Here is a 17,648-nt window from a genome sequence, read left to right on the forward strand (position 1 = left end):
CACATTCTCAGGCATAATTGTGAAGCTGGCCCTCATATTTCATGAATGGCAGTTTGCCACGAGAAATGGGTTAGAATAAACGAAAAGAAAATGATAATAATAATTAAATAAGACCCCAAAAAAAAAAAACGATCGCCAGTGGGACGACCGGGGGAAAACTACGTGTCCCTCCTAGTGGGGATTCTTAGAAGATTCACACATAAATTAACCCAATGCAACAATATATACGTGGAAGGTAGCCCATGCACGCAATAACTTGTCATTCTCCCCCTCCTTAATTGCTAAGGCTCATGTAGCAATACTTTGATGGCTACTTTTTAGGGTTTATTTATAGAGAAATATATCGTAATGATTTAATATGTATACTCCCTCCGTCCCACTTTGATAGTCCTGTTTTTCTTTTTTCCCTATCCCAAATTGTAGTGCACTTTCCAATTGAAAAATGTAGTTGTATTTTAATTTTTTTAAAATACCGTTATTCAATGTAAGTTATTGTTACTATAAACCTACCCCATTTAATGAGACTTAATTCTTTTTTTACCATTAATTCAAGTTCCCATAAAGTTGTACTCTAATTAATGTGAAGGTATTTTAGAAAAATAGCTACCTAAATTGATTGTTCTAACAAAATTAACTACTTTTTCTTAAATTATGTGAAAAAAAATAGGACTATCAAAGTGGGACGGAGGGAGTATATAATAAAAAAAATATATTCAGGGACGGAGCCAGAAATTTATTTTTGGGGGGGCTGAAGTGTATTAAAATTTTTTTTTTGTGACGAAATAAATATATTTAATAAGTAAAATTTAGAATCAATAATTATAAAAATAATAAAAACATATAATTATACATACCCAAAAATTTGTTATTGATTAACACTTGAAGTATTGATAGTTGTTGCACTCGAATAACGAAGAGGAGGCAATTGCATTCTGCGAGTCTTCATCCGTTGAAAACGCTGCAATATTTGCTCATTTTCAATTATTGCAAAAATATCCTTCTCGATATATACAACCAAACAGTCATTCATCCACTCGTCTCCCATTTTGTTGCGCAAATCAGTCTTGACAATATTCATTGCAGAAAATACTCTTTCAACAGAAGCAGTCGCAACTGGTAGAACTAATGCCAACTGGATCAGACGATAAACCAATGGAAAAACTGTATTTTTACCAGTTTTAACCATTTGTTGAGCAAGACTTCCCAAATCTCCAACTTCTGAAAATTGAGGATCGCGTTGCACATTATAAATATAATTTCGAAGTTGAGACTCAAGATATAAATAATCGTTACTTGAGAAGTCTTCAGGATATAAATCAGCAAGACGGAGTAGTTTCTGCACATTGAATTGAGAGAAAGAACTTTTTGGATCAAGACATGCTATGCAACTAAGCAATTCCGTGCTAACTTCCGAGAAACGATTATTCATCTCTTGTATAATTAAATCAACAACCTGACATCACAACAATAATAAAATTAATAACTAAGAAAATCTGCTAACAAGTAACAAATGTAATGAAATAATAATTTCAAAAATAATACCTCACAAAAAATTTCCACGCGATAATGATGAAAATTAGTGATGGTTTGACCTCTGCGACTGCGCCTGGCATTGCCACGGATTGCTATACTGTCTTCCATATCAATCACGGGAATCATATTCAACTCACAAAAATTGTTGACTTCATCTAAAATTATTTGCCATCCCTCATCTCTAAAGTCTTGCAATTGAGATTTCATAGTATCAATCAAACTCATGGCTTGGACAATATTTTGATCCCTTTGTTGCAAAACAAGTGACAAGTCATTTGTGATTCCCAATAAATACTTCATCAGGTGCAATGCAAAAACAAACTCATAATCATTCATTCTATCAATCAAACCCCTGGCCATACCTCTATTGTCAGAAGTGGTGGCATCATCTTGTATATTTCCCAATATTCCAATCACCGAAGCCCACATAGAGGATAGACGAAGTAATGTTAAAATAAGGTACATTCAATCTCATAAAAAGTTAAAATAAGGTACATTCAATCTCATAAAAAGTTAAAATAAGGTACAACTAAATACCCATATAATCTCTAATTCAATCTCATAAAATTTTGAATTTATATTTACATTCAAAATTTCTAATTCACATAATTAATTCTTAAAATTTCAAATATAAAACTAACAAAATTTTAAAAACTAAATACAACCTAAAATCTATACAATTTCTAAACTAATTTCTAATTTAAATTTAATATCATTAAATTTTTTAATGTAATCTTTCAAATTCTTAAATTACATTAACATAAACTAAATAAAAATTAATCTTAATCAAATTAATATCAAGATACTCAAAATTCAAAAATAATTTAAACATATAATTAACAAAAATATAAAGATGAATATTGTAATTTAAACCAAAAAACTAACCTAAAAGATTTATGTGAATGGAATGGACCGAATGGTGGAGAGTTGGAGTCTTGGAGCCTTGAATTGAAGGCTTGAAGCAGGATGGTAGAATCTCAACTGAAGCTTCTTGGAGTTCTTGGAGCATGGCGTCTTCTTCTTGGAGTTGGAGTCTTGTTTGCCCTTTGGCACTGGCGGCGTGCTTTTGCATCAGATGAAACCCTAAGGCTTCATCTGATGTATTTTTTTTCCCCTCATTATACAAAACGACGTCGTTCCACTAAAAGTGAAACGACGTCATTTTGTATTTAGAGGGCAAAAAAAAAATTCAAAATGAAATGGGTCATCTTCTTCCTCAGCAGTCAGCACGGCAGCGGCTTTCCAGCTCTTCTTCACTTCCTCTGCAGCATTCATGGAGCCATAGAGGATGGTAGTCGGTAGATCTGGATCACCGTGGGGGGGCTGGGCTGGGCTGGCCGCCGGAATCCCCTATATATAGGGGGTTTTCCGGCGGCTTGGGGGGGGGGCTTAACCAACCCCCCCTTAAATCCGTGGCTGATTATATTTATAATTTTCTATGTAAAAACAACAATCCAAACGTAAAAACTACGTACTGATAGTCTGTTTTGATCCCATATCTACCTGATTTGTTGTGTGAAATGAAAATGCTTACGTTTATACATTTATTACATCCTTTAAATTTAGGCACATTTTAAATTAATTACACCCTTGCAACAAATAAGCATTCCTAGCAAGCGCACAATGAACACTTGAGAGTTTTACATTCAAGATGATGGGGTTCAAACATTCGAATTAGCTTTTTTTTTTTTGAAAAAATAAAATTAGATTGATAAAGTATATACATGTAAAAGAGGGTGCTAGTTGTTGGTATAGTGAGTTTAATTAACGGGATCCGTTGGAAAAGCCTTCAAACTTTTATAGTACATCTTCTATCTATTACTAGAGGGAAGTCCCACGCGAAGCGTGGGGATTGATACCCGTGGGGATTGATACCTGTGGTGTGGTCAAATAACTTAACAGTGTTTGATAACTTGATATCAAGTGAAACACACTTATATGTTCCTTAAGCTTTCTATTGTCAAAATTAGCATTACATTTTTCTGGTGCTTGACTAGATTCTTTTCTTGAGCAATAACGGCACAGTTCCTTACTTTCCTTTTCCATGTCTAATACAAATGAAAACTCATGGTGTTATCATGTGTATCATTTTCCCCTAAGTTTAATCTTTCAAACAAAATTAGGTTGTTCAATCAGGAACACTCACCATTGTTTTGTTTAATAGTTTTAACAAAATGAACATGAATTTTTAGTGCTTTTCGCTTATTTTCTGTTGTTCCAATCGTATTTTATCTTTTTCTTCTACTGATAACAATACATATCTTTTTCTTGCCTTTTGATTCCCAAATTGCTTTTTAGCATTAAGTTTTTCAATATTGTTTGTTTGATCCATCCTAAATTTCAACCCACAAGCCCTAAACTTAAACATAGAAAATTTATATATAGCATTTGTTTGCTTGACTACTACAACTAAGAACCATTATTTCAATCAATACATGCATCTACAAATAATTAGAGAGCAAATTAATTTTCCCCATTACAAACACTAACTTATATCAAACAATTATCAGGTCTACAGAATTCAATACAAAAATAAAAAAGCATGTAAATATAGCCGTTTATCTATTCAAATGGCAATTTCTATCCACACACAACAACTCAGTCACTTAACTATTGAACCAATAAATTGCATCAACTACAAGATAATTTTCAAAGTGGAACAATCATTCACACACTTGTTCATTTAAGCACATGATTCAAATGGATCAAGTATAATTGTAATAATATTTAATCAATAAATGACATGCATGAAGTGGGAATATAGAGTTACCTTGTACTTTCGGTAGTAAAGTGCAATCTAAGAGCAAAATCTCTCCATACTTCGCCCGCTTGCAATAGAAAGCACAAAGGCTTATTCAGGATTTTATAAAATGGAAACTATGCAACTCATAGGCCAGAAAGCAAGAGCAAAATTGAGCATACCTCTACAAACCCAACTTTGGTATTGTGCAAACCTTCTTAATCCACAATTTTGTACCTTAACAATAGCCATTATTGTAACCTACGTTACAAATTGATGAGCAAATGTTGAAGAAAATGGGAGGTCCTGCATTACTCTTGTAACATTTATTCCAAATGATTCTTTACCTCTCACACTTTAATGGCCTCATCAATGTGCTACAGTTACTAATTCAAATAAGTGCCATTTGTTGCAATAGTTGAATTAATGGTTCTTCAGCTTTAATGATGAAGAAGAGGAAACTTTCTACAGTTATAATTCAAGCATTCATGTTTAGCCTTATGCACCAATATTATCTTAAATGCATTTAATTTGCATAATCAATTCAGCTAAACATACTTGAGGGGAATTAATTTCGCTTTTCTACCCACTTTGCTAAATCAATGGCAAAGTAGCCAAATCATTAGCCACTAAAGGATACAGTAGGTAAACCAGGCGAAATTAGGCAACAGAAACTTGTGCATTTTTCTTAATTAATACTGTTATATTTTTACCATTACCAAAACGCCCCTATAAATGTTAGATGAAAATCACCCAAGAGTCATACAACAACTCCTTTTTATATATACTCCCTCCCTTTTTTTATAACTGACGTTTAAGATTTTGCACGCCAATTAAGAAAAGTTTTTCATTGTTTAAATCTATACACTACTTTCCTTTTGTACCCTCATTAATTATCCAATTCACTCATATTTTCTCTCACTAAAGTATTAAATGGTGCTGTTTTACTAGGCCAAAAGTAAAGAGAGAAGTAATAATTACTAGGAGTAGTAATTAAGAGCCCTGTATTGGTAAAGAGAGATAAAATGGTAAAATTGTGAAAAAATAAATAATGCTGCATGAGAATAATACAACGACAGATAAAAGTACTTAAGAGCAAATTTCTTAAACGCCAGTTATAAAAAAAGGGAGGGAGTATATAGGACACTAGAATGGAGGACCTTCACAATTTCCATTACGTTCCTTAATCAGCACCCTCGAGTCGAGCTTCGAGTAAGTTCGGAACCAATCGGCACGCCCAATCGGCAAAGCTTCACCTCAAATCAGACATCGTAATCTCGAGGGCCCAGATTCATTTTCATTCACTACTCGCCACCAACGAAATTACTACCCGTAGTCCCCGTCTCTCTTATCTTAATCACCAAGTCTTTTCACAGCCAGAGCCAGACCCCTCCCTCCTCGTATATAATAATAATAGTACGTTTGTAAAAATCCCCTTCATTTCTCCCTTCTTCACCCTTTTTCCTCCAAAACCTCTGCCCTCATCCAGTTCACAATCCGGATTTCTCTGTATTTACTATTCTTAGGCTATATTTGCTCTGGGATCTTCACAGATATATCGTGTATATATATATATATATATTGTGGGTTTTACCTTTTTCTTTTTTCTGGAAAAGACAAGCTAGCAAGTAAGGATGGCCGATCATCATCATGAGGAGGATGCAAAGGCGGAATCTTTGATTGAGAAAACTAGGGACAAAGTTCATGGTGCTGATGATTCTTCTTCGTCTTCTTCCGACGACGAAGGCAAAACCTCATCGTTGAAGGCTAAGGTTTTTCGCCTCTTCGGAAGAGAGAAGCCCGTTCACAAGCTCCTCGGTGGGGGCAAACGTACGTTATTTCTTTCGTCCCTTCTTCATAGTCTTACCAATTCCCCATCCTCTTCCTTCCTCCTTTTGCCTTAATTTACTGTCACTATAGTAATATCATAACATCAACTGCTTTGTTTTCGGTGAAGTCATTTTTTTTCCTTTGTGGGATTTGGTGTCGGAAATGAAATTGTTACTTCCTCTGTTCTTAGTTGGTTAAGATGTAGCTCAAATGGGCAAATTGTTTTCCCATTTTGGGTTTTGTGATGTTTTTCTTTGTGTTAATTTTAGCGTGTGAAATCTTTTTTTACTATGTTGATTTTCATGTTTTGCAAACTGTACTTCTTTTGTAACTTATCGAGTTTTTGGTAATTAGAGGGCGCGCTGATGATTCGGAATTTTGATTGTGTGTTATGGATCCCGATCTGTTCAAGTGCGGTACTAATTTGTTGTACCAGGATACTTTGGAAAAGATGTTGCCTTTTTTCGAGTTATCTGTTTATTTGTATTGATGATCATCTGGATTGGAGTCGTTTATAGAAAAGTTAAACTTTTTCGACCTCATAAAGCTTGGCTTGTGGTCGTCTTTTTCTTTTGAAGTTGAGATTGTCAACTAGATAAAAGTTTCTCTAACCATTTAAGCTTTTTTAATGGGTCTTCATTTTTTGACATAGATATTGGCTAATGGCAATTTAAAAAAACAAAAAGGAGATTGGGAAATGTTATCTGATGCATATTGATGGTGATTATAGTAGTACATGTTCTTTTCCGTGCAGCGGCTGATGTGTTTATGTGGAGGAACAAACAGATATCAGCAGGAGTACTAGGTGTTGCCACTGCTATCTGGGTTCTGTTTGAAATTCTGGAATACCATTTGCTCACATTAGTTTGCCATGGTTTAATTATTGTACTGGCTGTGTTATTTTTGTGGTCCAATGCGAGCACCTTCATCAACAAGTAAGAGAATCGTAGTGAAGATTCCTTTTTTTTTTTTCACCCCCTCTCCGTCTTTCTTGCACATTGTAGTTTCTGAGCTCGGAAATTTTTTTTTTGGTTGTCTTCTTAACTAGATCTCCACCTCGCATTCCTGAAGTTTCTGTTCCTGAGAAGCCGGTTTTACAGTTTGCATCTGATGCAAGGGTCGCGATCAACCAGACTTTTGCACTTTTGAGGGATGTTGCATCAGGAAGGGATCTGAAGAAGTTTCTATCTGTACGGTTTTTCCTATCTCATATGAAATATAGCCAGCCTGATGGTTTTTTATAGTGCTCTCTTTATGTCTGTTGTGCCCATTGAATGCACTTTCAAAATTACTAGGCTATGTTACAATGGGATGATAAGATTTGTCTTTGTTATGAAACATATGAAAATTTATATGTTTTTGGTACCAAAATAGTTATTGGGTCCTCAGCCTACGGTTTTGGCATTCTTATTTCCAATTGTTGACAATTTCGTTGCTGAAAAACCAGGTGATTGCTGGCTTGTGGATCTTTTCCATCCTGGGCAGTTGCTGTGATTTCTTGACCTTGCTTTACATATGTAATGTCCTTAAACCCTTCATCATTACTGATGACTGACATAAATGTTTGGGTCTAATGATATGCTGTTGATGATGATTTTGGAAGCAGCTGCTGTGCTGCTCCACACAGTTCCTGTGATATATGACAAATACGAGGACCAGGTGGACTCGTTTGCTGAGAAAGCTTTGGCGGAGCTCAAGAAACAGTACGCTGTGTTTGATAAAAAGGTGCTGAGTAAAATCCCAAGGGGACCATTGAAAGACAAGAAGACGGATTAAATTTAAAAAGACTGATCTTATGGCGCTGTTAGTTCTGATGAGAGATTTGATGTGGTGTGATAGCTAGCCTAATGGGGGGCGTGTCCATAGCTTGTTAATTATGCACCCAATATAGTTGAAAATCCTGCTTTAATCCATAGCTTGTTTATTTTGGGTGGTTGGCCTCAAAACCATGACCGCAGTTTGAGTGGGTCTGTACATGCATCATCATATGCCACACTCACACGCTTATTTAAAAATGTTCATCTGAATTCATGCTTATTATTGTTGCTTATTATTGTTGGGTGAGTGCACAGGTCTCAAATCAGGCTGGCTGTTCGTTGAGCGGGATGCATGTAACGCTCTTACTGACAAGAACTAGGCACGAAGAATGTAATAATAATATTGACTCGCAGTCCCCCCCCCCCCCGTATGTGGATACATCATAGGTTCGCAATAATATCACCAATCTGTAGTTCGCGCTCCTCTGCATTCGAGAACTCTGCCCGCGGATTGAAGCAATCAATAGGAAAACCAGAAATACGATCGAGTTATCAAACAGACTAGTTTGTGTTCTGTTTGATGGCATTCAACGATTATTAATCTTCTTTTCTTTTCTTTATTTCTTTCTTTGGTAAAAGCACTTCATTTCATTCTGTCCCTAAACCGGTGGTGAATAGTCAACGCTACTATCATCATCACGCTACGTGTCCGTACTGTAGCTTGCTGATAGCAATAGGGTCAGTCGAACATCATTCAAAGGAAATGTCGGCCTGCATCAGTTCCCTCAATTTGTTAGCTGGTCCCCGTTCGAACAACGACCGACTCTGCAAACTTTCTGATAAGAAAAGGTTGTGATCTATCTATAACAAATCTGAGTAATTATCAGTTACAAAACACATACAGCTTGTGTAATAACTGTTTAATTCCCTCCGAAGCATACCATGTAATAACCTTGATCAGTTCCACGTAACTGTTGTCTAACTAGGCAAACTATCTAAATATTATTATTGACTCACTCAAGTGATTACAATGCTGCTTTCTAGCAAATTAAAAGAGCTAACTTTATCTTAATCAGCAGCTATGCACCCATCCTCAAACTCACACCTTTCACATCTAGATTGATTACCCCTTCTGCACCATAAATTAGCATACGCATGAGTAACCAACTCCGTGTCTATTCTATGCCTACAAGAAGTATGATAATTGCTCTGTTGTCTTCCTCGAACCACCTTCCCCGTACAATTCATTCCATTGCCTCAGCTCTGTCATTATGGGTCCCTCGGCTGCAAAGCTAGCGGCAACCTATAACAGAAGTACGTAGCGTTACTCAAGAACAACACCATCAGCGTAAAAGTAACATCCCATAAAAAGAGTCATAAATTCGAATGCACTCATTTACCTGGTTTTTAGCTTCCTTGAAATCTTCCATGTTCAACGCCCTGATAGTAATTACCCTTTCTTCTTTATCTTCTTCTTCTGTAGAGGTAGCGCCTTCGCAATTTACACGTTGTTCCTCTCCAAGCTTCTTCTCCTGCATCAATTGGAAGCTATTAATAACCTATTACTTGAAAAATTGGCTGACTGGGCATTAAACAAAACGTAGCTTACAGATAAAAACAGATTATGTACTCACAAGGTCCTTTAGGCATTCCTGGTGTATTAACTCTCTTACTGGCCGATAAGCAGCAGTTGTGCAGAAGTTCTGTTTCAGATCATTTATTTCAGTTTGGATAGTGAATAATGTCAAGCACGCCAAACATTATGAGGTATGCTCACTTTTCAAAATAAAAAAAGAGGAAGGTTTGCTCACAATCATAGGAACCTCCCCTAAGGTTTTCCAAATTACACTAAACATGAGATGACTGTGAGGGTATAGTCCTCATTTCTATGGCACGATGGCCACCTCTTTCCGCAATTCCAGATTAAGCAATTTAAGGACATCAATATAGTTTCAAACAATACAAGAAACACACCACTTTAATTATGATAAGCTTCTGAGAAAGTAAATGTAATAATCTAGCCAAAGCAGGACCTTTAGATCACTTCCGCTGTATCCTTCTGTCATGGCTGCAAGCTCCTTGAAATCTAAGCTTTCATCAACACACTCCTTCGAGAGGAGAGTTTTTAGTATCATTTCTCTATTATCCACAGATGGTAGACCAACCATGATCCTGCTCCCCCACCACCAATAGAGAAAAAGAGATCAAAGAAGAGAGACAGAGAAAACATGTCGTCAGACACAAATCAAATCACTGCTGAGGACTGAAACGTGCATTACATTAATAGGCATTCACTGATGACACAAATTTTTGTGCAACCAGAAAACGGTGCTCAATGCTACTAGTGCTAGGTAAAAGAAAATGGTAAAAGCAGCAAATACCTTCTCTCAAAACGTCTAATGATTGCTTCATCGAGATCAAATGGCCTGTTTGTTGCAGCAAGAACAAGAATTCTCTCACCTGATTTTGTCATTAATCCATCCCAGTGGGTCATGAACTCATTTTTTATTTTCCTCATGGCTTCATGCTCCCCAGCTCTTGATCGCTGTCCAAGCATGCTATCAACTTCATCCACAAATATTATAGTTGGAGAAACCTTAGCTGCAAGAGTGAACAAGGCCCTAACATTCTTCTCATCTTCACCAAACCATTTGGATGTAATGGTAGACATGGAGGCATTAATAAAACTTGCTCCGGCTTCCCTGGCAATGGCCTTGGCCAGCATAGTCTTTCCCGTACCAGGGGGTCCAAACAACAATATTCCTCTGCATGGCTTTAGGATGCCACCCTTAAAAAGGTCAGGCCGTCTGAGAGGGAGCATCACTAATTCTTGGAGAGATCGTTTAATTTCTTCCAAGGCACCAATGTCCTCAAATGTCACATTTATTTCACTTGCAGGTATCACTTCTGGCCTTATGCGCTTTTCAAATTCATTGTCAGGAGGAACTTCCTGTAAAATTGAACAAAAAAAGCTGTAAGCTTCAACAGTTGAGGTACAGAAATTTTGCAAAAGGCACCCCCCTGTTGCAGGGTTTGACAACATCCTAGACTCTTTTTAACTTTTCCATCATTCGGATCAACGTAAGCCAATTGCCATTTGATTTGAGAAATTCTGTCATACTAATACCATCTGCTGCATAGACGTCTGATAGCTGGTTGGCCCAACATTTCATTCTATTTTACTTTGCCAAAAATGGTATCATTTAGTTTAGACAACCCCACATTTAGTCCTCAACAACAAATGATCACATTAGTCAAAGTTGAGTTGTTTAACTGGGGTATTCTTTCTTTGGATAATAGAAATATCACTTCACTCACTGGAGCTTTAGACGCTGAGTCCGAAGCATCACCATCCTTTGCAGTTGTAACTGTTGCTTCAGTATCAGTTTGGCTTCCGGGGTTTGCTTCTGCAATTGCATTGACACCCCCTCCATTCTGTACATCATTCATGAGAGAGCATCAGCATACATGAATTCAATTAGTCCAACAACAAATAACACCAACCAAATACAAACCTTTGGCATTTCAGCTTGGGCTTCAAGCTTTAAAGTATCCTTTCCAGCAGATTTACCTTCCTGAAATATGCTCGATCCATGGGACAAACTAAAGCATGACAAACAGCAAGTCAGCAGAAGTCTAATACAAAGACAACCGCAAAAGGTAAAATAACATAATAGAACCAGAAGGCTGAAGTGACCTCGAGGAAGAAATAACAAGTTTTCCATTTCTGTACTCAGGATCTTTGGTATGCATGAGATGGTAAGAGATTGCTGATACCACAATTTCTTCTACATAATTACTGAGGACCATTGTGTCTGCCATCCGAAGTGAACCAAGATCATCGCACATAATGTCATTAGCTGCAAGTACTTCAACAATGTGGTTCTTAGTATCTTGGTATTGGATCATTTTCATATCCTCCTCCAGCTGGGAATTCCAATTGACAAGATGTGTTTCATCCTCTGGGGCTTTAATTTCAATATTGTAAGGGAATACAGAAGAAAGCCTTTCATCCAATTCTCTATAGTCACTACTAGCATCTACAATTCTTGAACCAATGATCAACACTGATCCACTCAATCTTTTCAACATTTTCTGGAACAAGACATACACTCTTTCTGACCTACAAAGCAGCATCTCCACATCCCTGAGATAGAGGATGATAGGATGGCTCTTTGAGACTTTGGCCAACACCTATTATAAAGACAAAATTGGACAGCAATCAGCATATTTATAAAGGGATTAATTCATCTTTCTTAAGCAAAACCATTTATATAATTGAGCACAAAAGTTGGTCAAACTTAAAATACAGAATTAATTGAAGTGTAGGACCTTGTATAGTGTCTGTATAAGAAGTTTATCATCAAAAGACCAACCGCTTGTCCGCTTGAGAGGAGCTGCAAAAAGAGTTCCAGAATTAACAAGCAAAAAGAACAAAAGCAGTACTTTTTGCTACTTTAAGCATATAGGTGCACGTTATATGAACATTAGCATACTCAACTGGAAATCCTAATCAGCATTGTGATAGAAGGAAAAAGGTAAAACCTAGAGCTAATATCTTAGATTGCTCCATAGCATTAAAGATTATTCTTTTGCATACAACTGATAAACAGACAGGTCGGTTGAAAAACATCTCGGAATCAGAAGCATGTTTAGAGGTGCCATGATAACATACCTGCTCGTGCTTGCTCACTCACACAATTTGGAGTTTTCCAACATGACATTTTGCACAAGAATATGGAGATCATCTAAATCTAAGCAGTGACAGCAATAGTCTAGAAGCCAAATCTTATAATAGCTAAGCATCAATTGTATAAATGTTATTATAACAACTATAGAAAAATTAGAAAAAACCTGGTATCACAGATGTTGTATTTGAAGTAAGACTACTCATGTTAGCAGAAGCAGATGCATTTCTTCGCAATTTTGGAACATTAAGTGACCCTTGGGTTCCCCTGCACGCAAAGGCAGAAGCAAAAATATGAAAGACAAACATGAGGCAAATTCCATTAGTCCAATATTTCCAAATCTGAGGATCAACTACGGACATACTTTGATTCAATATCTACCCCGCTGCTCTGTCTACGTAATGTTCCTGCAACACCAAAGAAGTACTAAGAGAGAACCAAGACAAACAAAAATGAAAATGAATCAACCAATGAACACGTTCAAGTATCAATGCTACAGAATGTCAAGAAAAATGAAAAAGGAAAAATATACAGAACCACCAGAGGAATTGGAAAGGGGAACAAACATGCAAGGCGCTCCGAATTCTCAAAAGTACAGATGCCTCTCAAACGCAGGGAGAAACTGAAAAGAATTACTATCACATGCGGTTGCAGAGGAAGAGTTGCATGTAAACACACATACACTCTAAAGGGCCATGAGCTTAAAAATTATTATTAATATCCAAAATAGTAAATAATGGTTTCTATGCTCAAAAATAACATTTTGGCATCAATAAGTAATACAGTAAACAGCTGGCCAAGTACTTCAGTGTGCAGGAGATTGGAATCAAACTAAACCACATTTTTTTGGTCAGTTCCACAACACAGTTAAAAGAATTCTAAAATCATCCATGTCCAGCATCATAGAAGTGACTGTGCAGTGAAATAATTTTTGAATAACATTTTCCAAATGATATGTAATCACATGTGATTAAATGAGGATGAAATACCACGCAGTCAAGATAGTGTATGATGAATGATGATTTGTTTAATTTTTTATTTTTTAAATGAAAGATGATGAAGCCAACTGCAAGGTCAACCAAAACTACTTGCATTACTATATCTACAGCCTACTAGTATGCCATTTGAAGAAGCTTCTTTCACATAAACCAGTAAAACGAAAGGCACAAGGCATAGGAGTTGTACAACCGAAAACATAACAAAGGAAGTTCTAGATGATCTCCTCCGGAAGGCTGTTCTAAATCCACATCTATAAAAGCAAAACTAACATAAGCTTTTCTTTTATTGTGCTCACTCAAAACAGAAAAAATGATACTTAAACAGTACAAGTGAAATTTTAAGTGAAAAGATGTAGCAACTAAAAAATGAATCTGCAAGATGAGAAAGATATAAAGGCAAAACAGGCTGCTTAGTTCTAAAAGTTTCGTTTGGTGATGCTAATAAGAGGGGTCACTGTGAACTAAATTTACGCTATGATGATGCAGATGATTGAGTGAAAGAAGCAAAGTCTAGGAAATTAACACCAGTTATGCATTAGCAAAACCCTAGCAATAAACTGTGGATATCCAAGAAAAATTCAGCTTCATGAAATATTAGAAAGAACCAGACAATTTCATACCTTTGTATTCTTCCTTGGGTTGAAGCATTGAAAATGATCCAAACAAATCAGATACTCGGCCCAAAGTCGCTTCAGATATAGACCTTTTGAAAGACTGAAAAATAAGGTATGAATATTATGAAGCTTTATAGTTAAACTTTCAGGGACAAAAGCATTTAGAACAGAAAATACCACATTAAAGTAGTGCATGCTATAATATATAATAAACAAGCTGTTGGCTAGACTTACAGTTTCCTTACTGGTGCACCCGTATTTGTTCTGAATCTGTAAGGCACCAAGAAGTAATGACACGAATAAATTAAGAACAGCTTAGACGAAAGCAAATGAATTGCCGCTATAACATGTACGAGGGATGTTGTTTATTAATAATCAAGCATAACTGCATCGTTTAATGCATAAGTGCATGTTTATCATAGTTTTTGCTAGCAAATTGATGACATGATGGGGTTTGTCCATTCTTTTCCTTAAAAAAACCAATGGTAATTTTCAAGCTGAGACAACTCACCTTGAGAGAGAAGTCGGTTACGTCTAATAGCAACAACTTGGCCTCAAAGTAATGAGCCAAAGCCTTCGCAAGCATCTGCTGGTAAGTTTCTGAAAAACATGAATGCAACAATTATGCCATCCAAAGATTAGAATACCGTGAAGGTCGAACAAAATGGGACTGTTTTAGATAACTAACCAGCAGGTCCCGAAAGCAATATTGTACGACTTGCAGGAGAAAGATTCCTTGCGTGTTTATGAAATTCAGCTTTCTTCAAATGAAAAAAGGCTGCACTTGTTAGCAAAACTCTTGTCTGCTCACTGTCATAACCGGTAAAAGCAATTTAGTGCTACAGTAAATAATACAATGTAGCTACTTGTAGCAGAGGGAAAAAGCATAGGAAAAGGTGCATCCCTCCTAAGAACTTGCAGTCAACAACTAGAACAGCTTGAATAATCAAGTCTATGCCAATATGGTAGCCTAACCATTCCATTTAGAGGAAGTTCAGTACATCATCCATTCAGGATTTTCAGTTCACCATCTAGTCATGAAAGAGACTCAGAACAAGAGTAGACATGGCGAGACAAGATGAGAACTTTGCTAGTGTATGCAACACATTTAAAAGATATTGGGCTTTCTTCCTAATTCTAATCTATTTCAGTGAGATTCTGCAGAAAAATTTTAGGCCTTCTCTTCTTTCATCATGAGAGAATCAACAGATCAAAAGTCACATTCTTCTCAACAAGACGCTAAATGAAGGAACATGGAGGCGGAATTTCTTTATGACCTATTAAAAGTCCTTAAAATTGTGCACACAAACATATGATATAAAAACCATCACTAAATTACGGCAACTAAGATGATAAACATTATGTGCAGCAAACTATCTTCAAAACATTTTCTTTTTTGTTTTCAGATGGCTAAAATTTTTATTACAAGTGACACTAGTGACCCAAACAAAAGAAAAAAAGTTAGAAAAACATCAACTAGGACTCCAAACACTAGGCAAGCAAAGAAACTAAATCTTTTGACAAAGAAAAATTATTGTAGTAATAAGAAGATGGCAGTGGTCAATCAAGACAAGTACATCAACCAGCATATAAGAAAACCACTGACACCAACACCACTGCACTGCCATCCTAACCAGATATGAGATATAAAACTGCCATCCAGAAATGGCAGAGGGGCACAATAGAAATAGTCAACACATAAAACACTTCTGTTGTGGAGATCATGGAATTATGAAATAATTAACATTTCCAGAAAATTCACTAACACAAAAAGCATGTAGAAATGGAAAACAATAACAGAACAAGAAAGTACTAGTAATCAATTGCATAAGCCCTGTCTACCTAAGATAGTAAGGGAATTGATCAAAGGTGACTTTGCTATCTTTGCCATCAACCAAAAGATACATCATCTCTTTCTCGATAACCTGTGGGGTGAGGCCGTTGCAAGAGGAGCCACCACCGGTCCACTTGCTAACAGTCTGTCCAGAGGCCAATCCTATCCCTACTCCTATTCCCACACTCAATGCTGACATCATTATATGCTTAGACTCCATTTTTTTTTTCTTTTGGCTTTTTAATAATCCAAACGCAGATGAACCAAAATCACTTCAATTTATGGGAAAAGAAAGAGGATATGATTAAATTTCACGAACAAAAGAGGTACCGAGGAAACAGAGCAACACAGGTAGAAACGATAATTTTTTTAAAAAAATCTAAGAAAAAGGAAGAAATGAGCAGATTCTAATTTCTATAACATGTAAATGTGAAACTTTCCGTGATCTCAACCGATTTCAAGAGAAACTGGAAGCAACAGCAGTGAACATTGTCCAAACGGTACAGAATTTTTATCAAACCAAAAAATTCAAAAGATAAAAGAATAAACAATTTGAAAAAAGAGCTTGAATAAGAAATTAAAATGGTAAAACGGTTTCTTTTGACACGAAAATTATCATCTGAATTCAAAACCGAAACCAAACACCTCCGATCTCCTTCTCACTCTCAGTGGGTGACTGTTTGTCCCTGAATGGTGGCTGTTAGCCTTTTTATCTTGATGAGTTTTTCTTCTTTCCTTTTGTTTCTCCCTCACAAACTCTTCGAAATGCTTGGTTAGCGTTTTTTCCTTCTGTTATGGTGGTGGATTCAGTGGGAAAAGTTGTAGAAAATTTTCAAGGCAGCAAACAAGAGAAAGGGAGATATCTGTGAGTGGAACCAATTAGTGATTGAGAGAGTAAAAGCAGAAATTCTCTCTCTTTTTTTGACATTTCCTATTATTGTTGATGCGAAGAAATGGCGGAGAAACGGTGGTCCAAAGGGTGGAGAAATGAAGGGAGGAATGGAGGCACAGGTGGAAGCTTGTCACAGACACGAGAGAGGGGAGAGAGGAGTTGGTTACGTTATGGTCCTAAGTAACTCCCAAGTCGGTTGGTTCCCGCCTTTTCAGGTCCTGGCGTACCGGCATTTTTAAAAGTGCGCAAAGCCGCAAAAGTACACATTTTTAAATGTGTACTTGTCCAGTGCGCAATGCAACCTCACAGTAGCGTAACCATTACTAGTTCCGTCGGTTGGTTGAGATGTTTTCTTCCTGGTAGCTACAGTCATCCTCATGTAGTGGCGATGCACACAGAAAATTGCCCGTCGCCTGATACGCCGATCTGCTTATCCAATCAGGATTTGGTAGTAAAAGGTGGTGCAGAAGAGAGGACTGGTTTTACCAGAACGGGCCTTTGAAAATTGAAATACAACCGAGTGACGTTTTCGGCCCTTATCCTTTCAACAACTGGGACAGAAAATATCTTTCTATTTTTGGCTAGTGTACGCTACTGGTTCTGGATAATATTTTATTTGATCGACTCTCTCAGGAATTTGTTGAAGTCCGTTCAAAATCCAGTGAAAATGTATTTCTTTTTTTTTTTTTTTTGGTTCCATGTTGATGGCTGCTTCAAGTTGGCGAGGTCAGTGCCACCCCCACCAGGCATTGAGTACATGTA

At 36.7% G+C, this 17,648-nt stretch overlaps 3 protein-coding genes across 4 annotated transcripts; 1 reads left to right on the forward strand and 2 right to left on the reverse strand.

Annotated features, from left to right (window-relative positions):
- Positions 1-865: 865 nt before the first annotated feature.
- Positions 866-2,042, reverse strand: LOC113706250 (uncharacterized). The gene is made up of 2 exons (XM_027228128.2): positions 1,543-2,042; positions 866-1,453 (listed from the first exon to the last, which is right to left on the reverse strand). The coding sequence occupies exons 1-2, from the start codon at positions 1,996-1,998 to the stop codon at positions 866-868; spliced, it is 1,044 nt and encodes a 347-aa protein (XP_027083929.2). The 5' UTR covers positions 1,999-2,042.
- A 3,520-nt stretch (positions 2,043-5,562) lies between these two features.
- LOC113707159 (reticulon-like protein B2) lies at positions 5,563-8,140 on the forward strand. The gene is made up of 5 exons (XM_027229339.2): positions 5,563-6,103; positions 6,858-7,038; positions 7,152-7,293; positions 7,551-7,620; positions 7,710-8,140. The coding sequence occupies exons 1-5, from the start codon at positions 5,908-5,910 to the stop codon at positions 7,877-7,879; spliced, it is 759 nt and encodes a 252-aa protein (XP_027085140.1). The 5' UTR covers positions 5,563-5,907; the 3' UTR covers positions 7,880-8,140.
- Positions 8,141-8,765: 625 nt separating this feature from the next.
- LOC113706453 (uncharacterized) lies at positions 8,766-17,132 on the reverse strand. Of its 2 annotated transcripts, none has more exons than XM_072063724.1 (16): positions 16,003-17,132; positions 14,849-14,970; positions 14,672-14,760; positions 14,395-14,430; positions 14,167-14,260; positions 12,913-12,955; positions 12,715-12,815; positions 12,193-12,257; positions 11,558-12,054; positions 11,376-11,463; positions 11,179-11,295; positions 10,242-10,810; positions 9,894-10,032; positions 9,495-9,563; positions 9,261-9,392; positions 8,766-9,163 (listed from the first exon to the last, which is right to left on the reverse strand). In XM_072063724.1, the coding sequence occupies exons 1-16, from the start codon at positions 16,212-16,214 to the stop codon at positions 9,047-9,049; spliced, it is 2,490 nt and encodes an 829-aa protein (XP_071919825.1). In that variant the 5' UTR covers positions 16,215-17,132; the 3' UTR covers positions 8,766-9,046. The 2 variants fall into 2 exon arrangements, with proteins under 2 accessions (XP_071919825.1, XP_071919826.1); XM_072063725.1 differs by having other exon boundaries at positions 14,849-14,921; positions 16,003-16,142.
- Positions 17,133-17,648: the final 516 nt, after the last annotated feature.

This window comes from Coffea arabica, chromosome 8c (genome assembly GCF_036785885.1).
Source record: "Coffea arabica cultivar ET-39 chromosome 8c, Coffea Arabica ET-39 HiFi, whole genome shotgun sequence".
NCBI lineage: Eukaryota > Viridiplantae > Streptophyta > Magnoliopsida > Gentianales > Rubiaceae > Coffea > Coffea arabica.

What these genes read in the sequence shown, in the direction of transcription:
- LOC113706453 (XM_072063724.1), bottom strand. Translation starts at nt 16,214, where the DNA reads ATGGAGTCTAAGCATATAATGATGTCAGCATTGAGTGTGGGAATAGGA. An exon ending in ATTGCTTTCGGGACCTGCTG is followed by an intron (nt 14,761 to 14,848) that starts GTTAGTTATCTA and finishes CATGTTTTTCAG; the next exon opens with AAACTTACCAGCAGATGCTT. An exon ending in CTTGTTATTTCTTCCTCGAG is followed by an intron (nt 11,464 to 11,557) that starts GTCACTTCAGCC and finishes GTCATGCTTTAG; the next exon opens with TTTGTCCCATGGATCGAGCA.
- LOC113706250 (XM_027228128.2), bottom strand. Translation starts at nt 1,998, where the DNA reads ATGTACCTTATTTTAACATTACTTCGTCTATCCTCTATGTGGGCTTCG. An exon ending in GCGTGGAAATTTTTTGTGAG is followed by an intron (nt 1,454 to 1,542) that starts GTATTATTTTTG and finishes TTGTGATGTCAG; the next exon opens with GTTGTTGATTTAATTATACA.
- LOC113707159 (XM_027229339.2), top strand. Translation starts at nt 5,908, where the DNA reads ATGGCCGATCATCATCATGAGGAGGATGCAAAGGCGGAATCTTTGATT. An exon ending in GCGAGCACCTTCATCAACAA is followed by an intron (nt 7,039 to 7,151) that starts GTAAGAGAATCG and finishes CTTCTTAACTAG; the next exon opens with ATCTCCACCTCGCATTCCTG. An exon ending in ATCTGAAGAAGTTTCTATCT is followed by an intron (nt 7,294 to 7,550) that starts GTACGGTTTTTC and finishes CTGAAAAACCAG; the next exon opens with GTGATTGCTGGCTTGTGGAT.